The following is a 14,889-nucleotide window of genomic DNA, read 5'->3' as shown; positions in this document are numbered from 1 at the left end:
TGCCAAATCTGCTCCTAATTATCTTATATTCAACTTTTTCTGTATCTTTAAATGACTCCAGGCTAAAGGGGGTTTTACACATAGTGATATCGCTAGTGATATCGCTATACCGTCACCGATTTTGTGACGTTATAGCTATATCGCTATGTGTGATACTTACCTCCGACCGCGCGAGAATGTCCGGCTCCATTTCTCGTTGTCAGCTTCCTGCTGTGACGACGAGCGACGCGTGGAGGCGGGCGGGAGGATGTCAGGATCGCTGTGTGTTAAAAGTGAGTATAGTGCGCTGCGTCGCTGCTGCATCGCTGTGAGATCTGCCTGTGTGGCAGCTCACTAGCGATCATTTAGCGATGCACCAGCGATCCTGACCGGGTCGGATCGCTGGTCGGATCGCTGGTGCATCGCTAAATGTAAAGGGGCCTTTATACTGAAATGTGACCCAGATATATGGAGTATACACAATCACAGGTGGTCATATAGACACTAAATAAAGAGTATAGTTTTTATGATATTGTATGTAAAGCACTGTTGAATTAATGGTGCTATATAAGTGAGTAAAATAAATAATTAAAATGCAACTTCACAAAAAGAAAAAAGAACAAAAAAAAAAAAAAAACACACTTGGAGGTGAGAAAAGGGTTAAGAATTTTTAAAATGATTCACACTATGAGCAGTGCAGAAACTAGTGAGCTTCCTGTGACTGTTCCCAGGCTGCTGTTGATTAGCAATGCTGCTTTCACATGGACTCCTCCTGCCCAGGGAGGTGCCTGGATCCATGTAATCAGTAAGATTGTGTGGCTGCATATCCCAGAACAGAGAACTCGCATGCACAACTGCATGTGAATCACAGCTGGCTGGACTACTCCTTATCTCCCTATGGAGCAGATGACTGCAGGATTATGCTGGTGACCATTGTGCCTTTGGTAGATATGAACTACTGGAATGGAAAGGTGCTCATGCAAAGGCCACTTAAAGAAATGGGTCAATATTTCCAAAAAGAATAGGCGATGGTCGTAAATAATTTCTGGCGATTGGCTGGCAAAAGATATCTTTGAAGGGTGGACACATGTCTGTGTGATGGTTTTATTAATCAATTGATGCTGTTGGATGACCCATTTAAGAATGATAGCTGGAATTTGCGCTCTACTTCTCATTAGTGTTTGCTCTTGCATTGACTCTGGTACTGAGGATGCTGTACGAAATTCAGAGGTAAGACTATGAAGCGTCATGTGCACTACTTATTTTTGTCCTTGCTCGCTCCATACCTTTAAGGCTAAACTACATTGCAACTCCTGGTAGTGAGTGTCATCTTGTTGCAACCCAAAAATCCAAGTGCTAGATATCTCCTCTGCCACACTAACTATTATTAATGGCAGTGCAGCATTTTGTGATTTTGATGACAAATACCCACCTTGTTTAGCCTAAATGTAGAAAATGATCTACGTTAATTTATCTGGCTGTGTTAAAATACTCAGTTTTCAGGAGTACTTTACTTCTTTTTTATCGATCTAGTATTTGTGTCTTATTCTCTATATGTTTTGCACCACTTTAACAAAACATCTTATTTCCTTTTTTGCATACCTCACTATAGTTACCCTCCAGGGTAAGGATTCTGGAGGTGTTTTCAATTTGGAGTACTTTTTGCAACTTTTTAAGTCCTCTTCAACTTTTGGTGCTAAAAAGTCATTAAACTAGTTAAAGGAAAAAAAAATCATTTTAGTTTTGCTCCAAATTCATGAACTGCGTGTGTGGTTTTGAAGAATGCCTTAAATAACGTCAGTGTGTACCACAAGTGATGCTAATAAATCGCAAATGATGATTCGGGGCATGTATGTTTAAAACTTCAGTTTTAATGATGTTTGGGATGAACTAGAACGGAGATTGTGAGCCAGGCCCTCAAGTCCAGCAGCAATGCCTGACTTCACAAATGCGCTTCTCTTTTCATCCTCATCAGTCGATAGAAAGCAGGTGTGATATTGTCGTGAGCCATGAAGCACATGACAAGACAATTAAAGAAGTTGGCCCCACTAAAATAAAAAAGCCTATACTCACCTCCCGAGCCGACGTAGTTCCCCTTGGTGTCAGCACTCACTCTCCACGGGACTCTCGTGCAGTTGTTGTGACACGTGGCCCAATCAGCTCTGGCATAACTGTTTTCGCCTCCTGTCGAATTGAACATGAAGGGAAAGTGAGAGATCGGCTGCAGCCCGGCCTTCCTCTTCATGTTCGATTTGTCCAAACACAGGGACAGTGACGCCAATGCTGATTGGGCACCGGGGTCACGTCACAACAACCGCACGAGAGCTCTGGGACTGCAAGTGCTGTCACTGCTAGCAGGGGAGGTGAATATAGGTGTTTTTTTACTTTATCTGGGCCAAGTCTTTAGATCAAGAAGGGGTTGTCTAAGACGTGGACAATACTTTTAATTCTATATCTTTGATCACCTCTGTATCACACTTTTTTTTTTTTTCTTCCTACTATAGATGCTGAAAAAGTGGTCAACAGGGGAAGTTCCTGGAGGATAGTGGTTCTTTATCGGCTCCTTTTTCAGTACATAATATGATTATACAGAGTTGTTCCCTACCTCCATTCCTTTATATTTTGGTCAGGAAATGTTCTTAAGGGCTCATACTCACATGCGAGAAACTCAGACGAGTCTCACACGTCAATACCCGGCACTGCCGCTGGCACTCGGATCGGAGCATTCAGCTGCATGTACTTCTATGCAGCTGAATGTCCAATCTGAGTGCCGGCGGCAGTGCCGGGAATTGACGTGTGAGACTCGTCCGAATTTCTCGCATGTGAGTATGAGCCCTAAAAAAAGGGTCTGGATTACGTGGGTGGAGAACAGAAATTATCACTGATGTTTATCTTCTATTTTACCTTTCTTTTTTCTAAGTATGGGTCTTCCAGTACCCTAAAAGAGTTGAGTTCAGTAGGGTCAGTAACTTCAAGATAAATGTTTAGAAATCTAAGAACCTAAATATCATCCTTACCAAATAGAGAGGTCCAACAGCTTCAATTTACATTCCCTTTTAGATGGCAGAGGTCTTTTATTAAATACCTAGGGGTTAAAATACCAGCAGATCATACGGAGATATATCTTAACTGCAAAACCTTTGATATCCAATCTAGAGGCTGACCTAAAAAAAACAATATCCCAAAATGGACTCTCTGCCTGAGATACTAATCACATTTCAGACAATATCCAGTAACCTCCCTTAAATCATATTTCAGACAATACTCACTGACCTCACTGAATCAAATTTTGACAAATTACTTAAGATGATCAAGTAATTTGTATGGATAGGCATTAAACCACATCTGAGATATTCCTTGCTAACATGCTGTAAGTTGAATGGAGGCATTGCTTTCCCCAATTTTTCACTTGACTATAAAGCATCTATACTCATATACAGCTCTGTTCTGCACCATCCTTACTATTCTCACTCAAAATATGGGTTTAAATTAAGTGACTGGATATTGCCAGGGTAAAATAAAAATTATCCATATTTAACCCCACCTCTTCCAAACCTCTTCTTAATTTGGGATAAACTTACGAAACACCTGGGCCTGATTACCTCCTTGGGACTAGTGCTGACACATCTATTAGAAAATCTGTGGTTGGGTACAGTTGAGAATTATTTTACTTATGCCCAGTGATAGCGATATGATGCTACTTTCTTGGTGTGAAGCCTATGATGCATATAATGGGAGATTTGTGCCCGACCTTGGAAGGCCTAGATGTTGTCCTTACAACTACACAGCCATCTTAAATTTTTGGCCCCAGATTTGATCCTCCTGAATTCATATGACATTTGAGAAGTATTCTGCCTTCAGGCACGCTGACATGATGTGCAATCCAGCATACAGCATAAATCACAGCTCTGTCTACCAAAATAAGCAGACTGTTCTCTGTAGTCTAACTTGTTTATTTGTGAAGAGTATAGAACATGCGCGGTAAAACTACAAGGAATACAAATAACATGCATAAGCATTGGGCAGATGATCACACAGTTAACAGATACAGGAAGCATTTAGTGTGATGCAATCTACATAGAAAAAACACAGGTGTTTAATTACGTCTACTGAGCACTGACTACTATGCAGCTAATAAACTCTCTGCACACACTGCATTGTAAGAAAGATTAAGCTTACCAGATATACATTAAGCGGATAACGAACTCAAGTTGGAGAATTAAGATGGAGGGCAGGTAAACATGTGCATCCTATGATACACACAGAAGCAAAATGACCCTTCTTCATCCCAGAATACATTGCTTCCTTCCCACAAACACTGCTTCAATCCCACAGTGCATTGCTTCTGTTAAAGGCACAGAGTATATAATGCTACCAAAGACACTGCTATAAATTCAGCCACCACTAGATGGTTTTATAATTAACCCAGCATATAATACAAACATATTGCTTTATTCAGAGCACATAACACAAACAGACTGCCCTATATCAGAGGGCAGAACAAGAAGATATGTGTAGACTCTGAACCAAACAACATACAGTATAGTATGTGTTTGGTCTATGATATGCTGATTTTTTGGATGTGAGAGAGTGGCCTAAACTCAACTAAACTGTTCAGAAGTGGGATAAAGAACTGTGTTCGGCACTGCTGCACAAATTTGGGACAAATTCTTTGTGTTAATAAATTATCAGTTTCCTGACGGCTGCAAGAACTCAATTTTTAAATCCTCTCACAGTGGTGCGTGACTTCTGTTAAACTACATAAAATGTTCCACTAGACATGTTAACGTGCCTCAGCCCAAAGCTTGATGCTACACATTTGGTGAAGTTGTCCTATATTTCTTTTATGGCAGAGTGGGAAAGGTGACTTGATGGACAGACTTGACTGGAAGTAGGAGGGGACGATTTGTGCACTACAGATGGAGATTGGCAATGACAGGTAACAGCAGGGAAAGACAGAAAAGGGAGTGCAGTACCGAGGTTTGACCACAAGATGGCTGGGGGGAGTGTAGTTCAGGACTTGACATCAGCTTACAGCTATAGAAACTGCTTAGCCATGGGGGGCGGGGAGATAGGAACCCAGGAGGGAAATTCCCAGTGAGAGAGGGGATAAAAAGGACAGGTTGGGGTTCCAGGCTAGGCTAGTCCCAGGAGGAGCTCAAGAGGAGAAGACTCAGGACAGAAGACTGAGGACGGTGGAAGAGCTCGACCAGGGGACTGACAGGAAGAGACAGTCAGGGGGGTGGCCCTGACACAACGGACCGCAGGACAGACGAGGCCCCGGGGGTACCGATTGGACGACGACCACGGGCAGGTGAAGCGCTGGTGGTAGATTGGTCTAGGACAGCCCCAACGAAAGATCCGCGAGGGACGTCATCACGACTGAAGGAAAGGTGAAGGTACCCGGGCCTGGAAACGGAGAGCTGTAAACGTGCTGCGGTGTATGGCTACAGTCGTCCGGAGGACGGCCAATAAACTCCGACCTGTTACAATTGGAATCTGCCTCCGTCTTGTCTTTGCATCGTCTGGTCGTGGTAAGCAGTGGCCCACCCTCCAATCTAGGCCCCCACCACATTTGGCGTAGTCAGCAGGATCGCCGCCGCTAATACTACATCTTCCGCGGCAGGCCTGCGCCAGGAAAACTCAAAAGGACTTGGGCTGCCCACGTGTGGATTACAAATTTGAGACTCGGTTCCGGATCCTGGGCTGTCATCAGAAGATCCGGGGCGGTACCAGAAGCCGGACAACATGGCTGTGATACTTCAACGTCAGGAAGAGGTCCAGGTGTTTGCCGCTGCTCTGGATGGACTGGAGCTGTCTCAAATTCACCCTTGGGGGAAGCGGTGTATAACGACACTGGGGGGAAGACCGGCTGCGGCTGTTTGGCGCCATTCGACTGCTGTACACCGAACGGGATGCGACGCTGCAGCTGCCGTGGCCTCGGATGCCTGGAATGGCGGTGGCGTCAAGAGGTCGAATCTCGCTGGGAGACCTGCTTTCTGGAGCCACTGACAGCCCCCCAGACATCGGGCGGACAGGAGGAGCGACTGCGGGCCCTGCGGGAGCAGCTGCTGAAGACATCGCCTGGGCCCATGAGCCTGGAGGCTAGCCCTTCCAGACGGCGAGGTGAAGATCGGAGGCTGCGGGAGGAGCCGCAGGGTGGCCTGTCTGAGGCCGCGGTGCCGGGGAAGGTGAGAGGTCCCCCGGCTCGGCCGGCGGCTCCGCGACCAGCCCCCACCACCCGGCCTCCCCGGGCGGCCTCCTGCGTTCCTGTGGGCCCGGCTGTGGAGGGCTCTGCGGCCTCCGCCGGGCTGAGCGATGCCTCTGCACACGTCCCTGAGCCACCCCACCCGGCGGCGCCACGTCCGGTGTCGCCGATGCGGAACCCACCTGTGGCCGTCCCTGCTACGTTCCATCTGGCGGTAGTGGCCTATTCACCGCAGCCTGCCACCACTCCGGCCGCATCTGCGTCACCCCGGGGTCGGCTGCGACCTGTTTGTCGGGCTCTGCGGCCTACCCGCCGGGAACCACGGCTGCCCCTGCCCATCATCCGGCCCCAGCGGCTGCTGGGCCGCCGGAATCCATGGCCGCTTCTGCCCCGCTCTCAACCCCGGCCGCGTCCTGCCCACCGGACTCCGCGGCCTACACCGGACCCTCCGTTTGGGTCGCGGAGGTCATACAGAAGAAAAAAGCAAGAGAGCGAGAGGTCTGGAACCTGCTCCACGAGAGGGGGGAGGCTGGCATGGAGGCTTCCTGATCCATGGGGCGGCTCGTGTATACTAATCTGGACAAAGGATACGGGTTCATTCGGGACCTCGCAACCGGCCAGAAGGTATATATCAACGTGACTTCCATCGGTCACGGCCGGGCTTTGCAGGAGGGGGACTTGGTGTTGTACTACAAGGAGTACTGTCCCCGCGGCTACTACGCGGTAGCCATAATCGCTGAACCCGAAGGTCCCGAACCCCCATAAAAAGAACCCCTAGAGACACTCCCTGCATGCCGGGAGCTCCACGGCTGTGGAGCCCCTTACTACTGATGAGACGGCCCGGACATCTGGGATTTCGCTGCACCGTTGTGCAGGCCGGAGGACAGTTCGACGTCCAAGATAAGGGACATGTTTTATTGTTGATTGTTTGCTCCTGACATAGCGGGGATATGGGAGAGGAGGTACTCATGTTAATGGAAGGGGGAGTATTTATTTTCTGTTTTAAAATGTTATGTTGAAAGAAAACGAAAAAACAAACAAAGAAAAAGGGGTTACTCCGGTTGAGTAACTCCTATTGTTATTAAAGTAGAGGTAATGGTATGCTAAAAGTTGATTTAACCCCTTAACCCCCAAGGGTGGTTTGCACGTTCATGACCGGGCCAATTTTTACAATTCTGACCACTGTCCCTTTATGAGGTAATAACTCTGAAATGCTTCCATGGATCCCGGTGATTCTGACATTTTCTCGTGACATATTGTACTTCATGATAGTGGTAAAATTTCATTCATATAACTTGCGTTTATTTGTGAAAAAAATGGAAATTTGGCAATTTTCCAACTTTGAATTTTTATGCCCTTAAATCACAGAGATACGGCACACAAAAAACTTAATAAGTAACATTTCCCACATGTTTACTTTACATCAGCACAATTTTGGAACCAAAATTTTTTTTTTGTTAGGATGTTATAAGGGTTAAAAGTTGACCAGCGATTTCTTATTTTTGCAACACCATTTTATTTTTACGGACCACATCACATTTGAAGCCACTTTGAGGGGTCTATATGATAGAAAATACCCAAAAGTGACACCATTCTAAAAACTGCACCCCTTAAGGTGCTCAAAACCACATTCAAGAAGTTTATTAACCCTTCGGGTGCTTCACAGGAATTTTTTTGAATATTTAAAAAAAATGAACATTTAACTTTTTTTTCACAAAAAAAATATTTCAGGTTCAATTTTTTTTATTTTACCAAGTGTAAAAGGAGAAAATGGACTGGAAAAGGTATTGTACAATTTGTCCCGAGTACGCTGATACCTGATATGTGGGGGGGAACCACTGTTTCGGTGCATGACAGAGCTCTGAAGGGAAGGAGTGCCATTTGACTTTTTCAATGCAAAATTGGCTGGAATTCAGATCGGATGCCATGTCACGTTTGGAGAGCCCCTGATGTACCTAAACAGTGGAAACCCCCCCACAAGTGAACCCATTTTGGAAACTAGACCCCCCCCCAAGGAACTTATCTAGATATGTGGTGAGAACTTTGAACCCACAAGGGTTTCACAGTTTATAATGTACAGCGGTACAATTAAGAAAATTATATTTTTTCCACAAAAATGATCTTTTCACCCTCAATTCTTACTTTTCCAAGGGTAACAGGACCCCAAAAGTTATTGTGCAATTTGTCTTGAGTACGCTGATACCCCATATGTGGGGGTAAATGACTATTTGGGCGCATGGCAGAGCTCGGAAGGGAAACCGCGCCATTTGACGTTTTTGGCTGGAATTGAGATCGGACACCATGTCGCGTTTGGAAAGCCCCTGATGTACCTAAACAGTGGAAAACCCCCACAAATGACACCATTTTGGAAACTAGACCCCCCTAAGGAACTTATCTAGATGTGTGGTGAGCACTTTGAACCCCCAAGGGCTTCACACAAGTTTATAATGCCCGGGCGTGAAAATAAAAAAAACATAGTTTTCCACAAACGTGATCATTTAGTCCCCAATTTTTTTTTATTTTCCCGAGGGTACCCGGAGAAATTGGACCCCAAAAGTTGCTGTCCAAATTTTCCTGAGTACGCTGACACCTCATATGTGAGAGAAAACTACTGTATGGGCACACGTCGGGGCTCGGAAGGGAAGTAGTGATGTTTTGGAATGCAGACTTTGATGGAATGGTCTGCGGGTGTCAAGTGCGTTTGGAGAGCCTCTGATGTGCCTAAACTATTGAAACTCGCCACAAGTGACTCCATTTTGGAAACTAGACCCCCCCATGGAACTTATCTAGATGTGTGGTGAGCACTTTGAACCCCTAAGTGCTTCACAGAAGTTTATAACGCCCAGGCGTGAAAATAAAAAAAAATCATTTTTTTTCCACAAAAATGATATTTTTGCCCCCAATTTTTTATTTTCCTAAGGGCAACAGGAGAAATAGGACCCCAAAACCTGTTTTGCAATTTGTCCTGAGTACGCTGATACCCCATATGTGGGGGTAAAACACTGTTTGGGCGCATGGCAGAGCTTGGAAGGGAAGGAGCACCATGTGACTTATTCATCGCAGAATTGGCTGGAATTGAGATCAGATGCCATGTTGCGTTTGGAGAGCACCTGATGTGCCCAAACAGTGGAAACCCCCCAATTCTAACTTCAGCCCTAACCCCAACACACCCCTAACCCTAATCTCAGCCCTAACCCTAGCCCTAACCCTAATGGGAAAATGGAAACAAATACATTTTTTTTATTTTATTATTTTTCCCTAACTAAGGGGGCGATAACGGGGGGTTTGATTTCCTATTTATGGCGTTTTTTTATATTTGGCAGCTGTCACACGCTAAAAGACGCTTTTTATTGTAAAAATAGTTTTTGCATCACTACATATTGAGAGCTATAATTTTTCCATATTTTGACCCACTGAGTCATGTGAGGTCTTATTTTTTGCAGGACGTGTTGACACTTTTATTGGTATCATGTTCGGGCACGTGACATCTTTTGATCGCTTTTTATTCCAATTTTTTGGGGCGCAGAATGAACAAAAACCAGCGTTTCATGAATTTCTTTTGGGTGGTGCGTTTACACTGTTCCACGTGCGGTAAAATTGATAAAGCAGTTTTATTCTTCGGGTCAGTACAGTTACAGCAATACCTCATTTATGTTTTTTTTATGTTTTGGCGCTTTTATTCAATAAAAACAATTTGATATAAAAAAATTTTTTTGCATCGCTTTATTCTGCGAGCTATAACTTTTTTTTATTTTTTCTCTGATGCTGTGTGGTGGCTCGTTTTTTGTGGGACAAGATGACGTTTTCAGCGGTACCATGGATATTTATATGCATCTTTTTGATCGCGCGTTATTGCACTTTTTGTTAGGCGGTATGATAATAAAACATTATTTTTTTGCTTCATTTTTTATTTTTATTTTTTAAGGGGTTCGCTAAAGGGGTTAACTAATTGGACAATTTTATAGGGCAGGTCGTTACGGATGTGGTGATACCAAGTATGTGCACTTTTATTGGTTTTTTTTGTTCTTTATTTCCAAAAAATGAATTTATTAGGGAATATTTTTTTTTTTTAATTAGCGACTTTTTTAAAAAATTTTTTTTTTACACTTTTTTCTTTTAACTTTATTAGGTTTTCCCAGGGGGGACATCACTGTCCTGTGTCAGATCGCTGATCTGTCCCATCACAGATCACTGTGACAGATCAGTGATCTGTCACAGGCATTGAAGAAGACTTCCTCTTGCCTGCACTTTGCAGGCACTGAGGAAGCCAGCTCCCTGCAGGCCCCCGAAGGTCCCTGTAGGAGGGAAGGAGACCCCCGTAGCAGCGCTGCACATTGCGCTGCTATGGGGGGGTCAGGGAAGCACAGAGGGAGCCCCCTCCCTGCCAATGCTTCCCTTTAACCCCCGGTACACCGCAATTGTGTTTGATCGCAGTATGCAAGGGGCTAACGTTTCGGGGGCAGTCCATGACCGCCCCTGAAACATTGTGCCGGGTGTCAGCTGTGATAATCAGCTGACACCCGGCCGCGATCAGCGGCGCTCACCACGTGGGCGCCACTGATCGCTGTGACTTACTATCCCGTCCCTGAGAATTAAGTCCCAGGGAACATGGATGGGATAGTACGTCACATGGCAGTAAGGGGTTAATGAGTAGTGTATGTAACAAAAAAAAAATGTGTGTAACAGGTCCCGGGTACGAGGTAGATGTGATGAGGACGCTGACAATGACTCTTTTTAAGTGAAGGATGAAGAGATGAGAGATATCGAACCAGACAGTGGTCCGTCAGTCAGGTCCCCGACACCACGGACACCCCAAAAGGAAGGGCGGGTGTCAACGATGACCTGGTAGGCGAAAGGCCTCGGTCATGGCGTTCCGGATAGTTGAAGGAAGTAGTAGGGGAGAGTAGTGGGAGGTACACGCCGTAGAGTAGTCCAGGTGGACCTCGCCAACCTGAAAGAGGTTGTCACGTGGCGTGCGCGCCGGCGAGTAGCAGTAGGCTGCTTGGAGCATGGTGCTCCCGGTTTGATTCGGCCCCCGTGGCCGGCGGGTTTGGCCCAACGACCGGTCCGACAACAGACCGGTCCGACAACAGACCGGACAAGCTTTAAGACGACGTAGGTAGGGAGTACGATTGTCGGGACGACAATAAACAAAGGAAGGGGGAGTGTGGGGAAGGTGACTTGACGGACAGACTTGACTGGAAGTAGGAGGGGATGATTTGTGCACTACAGATGGAGATTGGCGATGACAGAAAGGTAACAGCGGGGAAAGACAGAAAAGGGAGTGCAGTACCGAGATTTGACCACAATATGGCAGGGGGGAGTGTAGTTCAGGACTTGACATCAGCTTACGGCTATAGAAACTGCTTAGTCATGGGGGGCGGGGAGATAGGAACCCAGGAGGGAAATTCCCAGTGAGAGAGGGGATAAATAGGACAGGTTGGGATTCCAGGCTAGGCTAGTCCCGGGGGGAGCTCAAGAGGAGAAGACTCAGGACAGAAGACTGAGGACGGTGGAAGAGCTCGACCAGGGGACTGACAGGAAGAGACAGTCAGGGGGGTGGCCCTGACCCAACGGACCGCAGGACAGACGAGGCACCGGGGGTACCGATTGGACGACGACCTCGGGCAGGTGAAGCGCTGGCGGTAGATTGGTCTAGGACAGCCCCAACGAAAGATCCGCGAGGGACGTCATCACGACTGAAGGAAAGGTGAAGGTACCCGGGCCTGGAAACGGAGAGCTGTAAACGTGCTGCGGTGTATGACTACGGTCGTCAGGAGGACGGCCAATAAAATCGGACCTGTTACAATTGGAATCTGCCTCCATCTTGTCTTTGCATCGTCTGGTCGTGTTAAGCAGGGGACCACCCCCCAATCCGGGCCCCCACCACAGCAGAAAATCTCTTCATTGTATAATGCATTTTGTTACACTAACCTCCATATAATTCCTGAAAATTGTTGTGCTTTTCATGTTCATCAGACCTATTTGACCCATTTCTAAAATTAAAACTGGCATTACTGAGACACTTTGTTTCTGCAAATTATTCCCAAACTATGGAAATAATAACTACCTATCAGGTTGCAATGAGTTAAGGTGCTAAGAATCATAAGTCACGTGTAGGAGATTAGATTATGATAATTAAACGATTTCTATGACACTTGATATCCCTGGTTGGAGTTCAGATCCTTCCCACTCTTTTCATCCTGGCTGACAAATAGATTATTCCTTTTGTAAACTCCCGCTTAAGGCAGTTTGACCACCACATTTTCCTGCCTTGTTCCTTTCTTTCTGTTCTTGTTATGTCTGTTTCATTACTTACTTGCCAATGTAATCTGGTGATTTTGTTTTTAACATAATTGTCTTCTAATAATCAATGATTTTAAGTAAACCTAAGGAATTAGTGAGACCTCCTTTGTTTCTACACATACCTTTTATAATTTATGGGGCTATTCACATGTCCACTTTTTTGTGTCAAAATGTCTGTTTTTGAGCAATCTAAAATACCAATGTAAGTTGATGGGTCCATGAAAATCATGGGCTGCACACAGACAAAATCTGTGTGCTGTCCATTTTTAACACTGCAATGGGTTGAACATTTTTGCTCTTGATGTAATAAAAGATGTGACAAACAAGCATTTTCACTTTTGCATCTTGACCAGTGGACATTTTTTCACAGGGGCCAATGGTTGGGAACAAGCAGTTGGACAAATGCTTCTTTTGATTATGTAAGATGGCATGGAATTGAATTTTAAAACTAATCTGTTTTAGAAAGATTGGTTAAATTTATACATATTACCAGCATTCCAAATTATTTCATGCAATACCTTTGTTACTTTAGCTTTAAAACTATTTGAGTGTAAATGTTCTATTCATAGTGTCATAGTTCTTAGACTTGTGTTTTATATCAACCTAATTGAGATCAACCTATAACATAAAGGGGTTGTCTGATACCTATAAAGCCCTTTATAAATACCTAACTTTAAGCTCTAACCACTTTTGTAATTAGCTTTTATTATTAACCCCTTTCTGACATCAGGCGTAATAGTACGGCGATGTCGGACTCCCTCCCTTTGATGTGAGCTCAGGCGGTAAGCCCACATCTTTCTCGGCACATGTCAGCTGTTTTGAACAGCTGACATGTGCCCAGGACAGCCGCGGGTGGAATCGTGATCACCCGCGGGTCACCAATGGGTTGGCATGACAACCAGAGGTCTCCTGCAGAGCTCTATGGTTGTCAATGCCAGATTTCTATGAGCGCCGACTGGTGGTCTGCGCTCATAGCAAGTCAGCAATTCTGCTACATACAGGCGATCTGATCATTGCCTGTATGTAGCAGAGCTGATCGGGTTATGGCAGCTTCTAGTCTCCCATGGAGACTATTGAAGCATGCCAAAGATAAAAGAAAAAAAAGTTTTTAAAAATAAAAGTTCAAAATAAAACAATATAAGAAAATCAAACATACACATATTTGGTATCGCCGCTTTCAAAATTGTCCGATCTATCAATATAAAAAAAAATTAACCCGATCGCCAAACAGCGTAGCGAGAAAAAAAATTAAAAACACCAGAAATACGTTTTTTGGTCGCCGCAAGATTGCATTAAAATGCGATCAAAAGATTGTTTGTGCACCAAAATGGTATAATTAAAAATGTCAGCTTGGCATGCAAAAAATAAGCCCTCACCCAACCTGAGATCACAAAAAATGGAGACACTACGGGTATCGGAAAATGGCGCAATTCTTTTTTATTTTTTTTTAGCAAACTTTGGAAAATTTTTTCACCACTTAAATAAAAAAGAATCTAGACATGTTTGATGTCCACGAACTCGTAATGACCTGGAGAATCATAATGTCAGGTTAGTTTTAGCATTTAGTGAACATGGTGAAAGAAAAAAAGAACTGTGGGATTGCATTTTTTTCGCAATTTCACTGCACTTGGATTTTTTTTTCCTGTTTTTGAGTACACAACATGGTAAAACCAATGGTGTCATTCAAAAGTACAACTCGTCCCACAATAAACAAGCTCTCACATGGCCTTTTTGACCAAAAAAAATAAAAAAGTTATGGCTCTGGGAAGAAGGGAAGAAAAAAGTGAAAATGCAAAACCAAAAATACCTCTGGTTGTTAAGGGGTTAAATTCCCTACACATAGTAACATAGTAACAGTTATTAAGGTTGAAGGGAGACTTTAAGTCCATCTAGTTCAACCCATATCCTGTCCTAACCTGCCCTAACATGTTGATCCAGAGGAAGGCAAAAAAAAAACCATGTGGCAAACAGTAAGCTTCACATTGGGGAAAAAAAATCCTTCCCGACTACACATACGGCAATCAGACTAGCTCCCTGAATCAACGCAATATTAAGGAAACTAGTGTATATACCCTGTAATATTATACTTTTCAAGAAAGGCATCCAGTCCCTTCTTAAATTTTAGTAGGGAATCACTCATTACAACATCATATGGCAGAGAGTTCCATAGTCTCACTGCTCTTACAGTAAAAAATCCGCGTCTGTGAGTATGCGTAAACCTTCTTTCCTCCAGACGTAGAGGATGCCCCCTTGTCCCTGTCACAGGTCTAAGGCTAAGTGCACACCTACCGGAACTCTCGCGGAAATTACCGCGAGAATTCCGGAATTCCATTCAGCGGGAAAATCGCATTTTAAATTCCCGCGATTTTCCCGCGGAAAAAATAGCATTTTGCAAG

The 14,889-nt window shown here is 44.6% G+C and overlaps 1 protein-coding gene across 2 annotated transcripts in view; it reads left to right on the top strand.

The window, feature by feature from the left end:
* The first annotated feature begins 712 nt into the window (after window positions 1–712).
* The window catches only part of MMP28 (matrix metallopeptidase 28), a 153,308-nt gene continuing 139,131 nt past the window's right edge, over window positions 713–14,889 (top strand). For both annotated transcript variants that reach the window (XM_073573767.1, XM_073573759.1), the window contains exon 1: window positions 713–1,209. In XM_073573767.1, coding sequence (XP_073429868.1) covers window positions 1,190–1,209 — 20 coding nt within the window. In that variant the 5' untranslated portion in view covers window positions 713–1,189. The remainder of the gene's footprint in view (window positions 1,210–14,889) is intronic.

The sequence above is a fragment of the Dendrobates tinctorius genome, unplaced genomic scaffold (genome assembly GCF_039654945.1).
Source record: "Dendrobates tinctorius isolate UK_male_01 unplaced genomic scaffold, ASM3965494v1 ptg000007l, whole genome shotgun sequence".
In the NCBI taxonomy this organism is placed as follows: Eukaryota; Metazoa; Chordata; class Amphibia; order Anura; family Dendrobatidae; genus Dendrobates; species Dendrobates tinctorius.
Note: the sequence above shows the minus strand (reverse complement) of the source record. Positions and strands in the feature narration are given on the sequence as shown.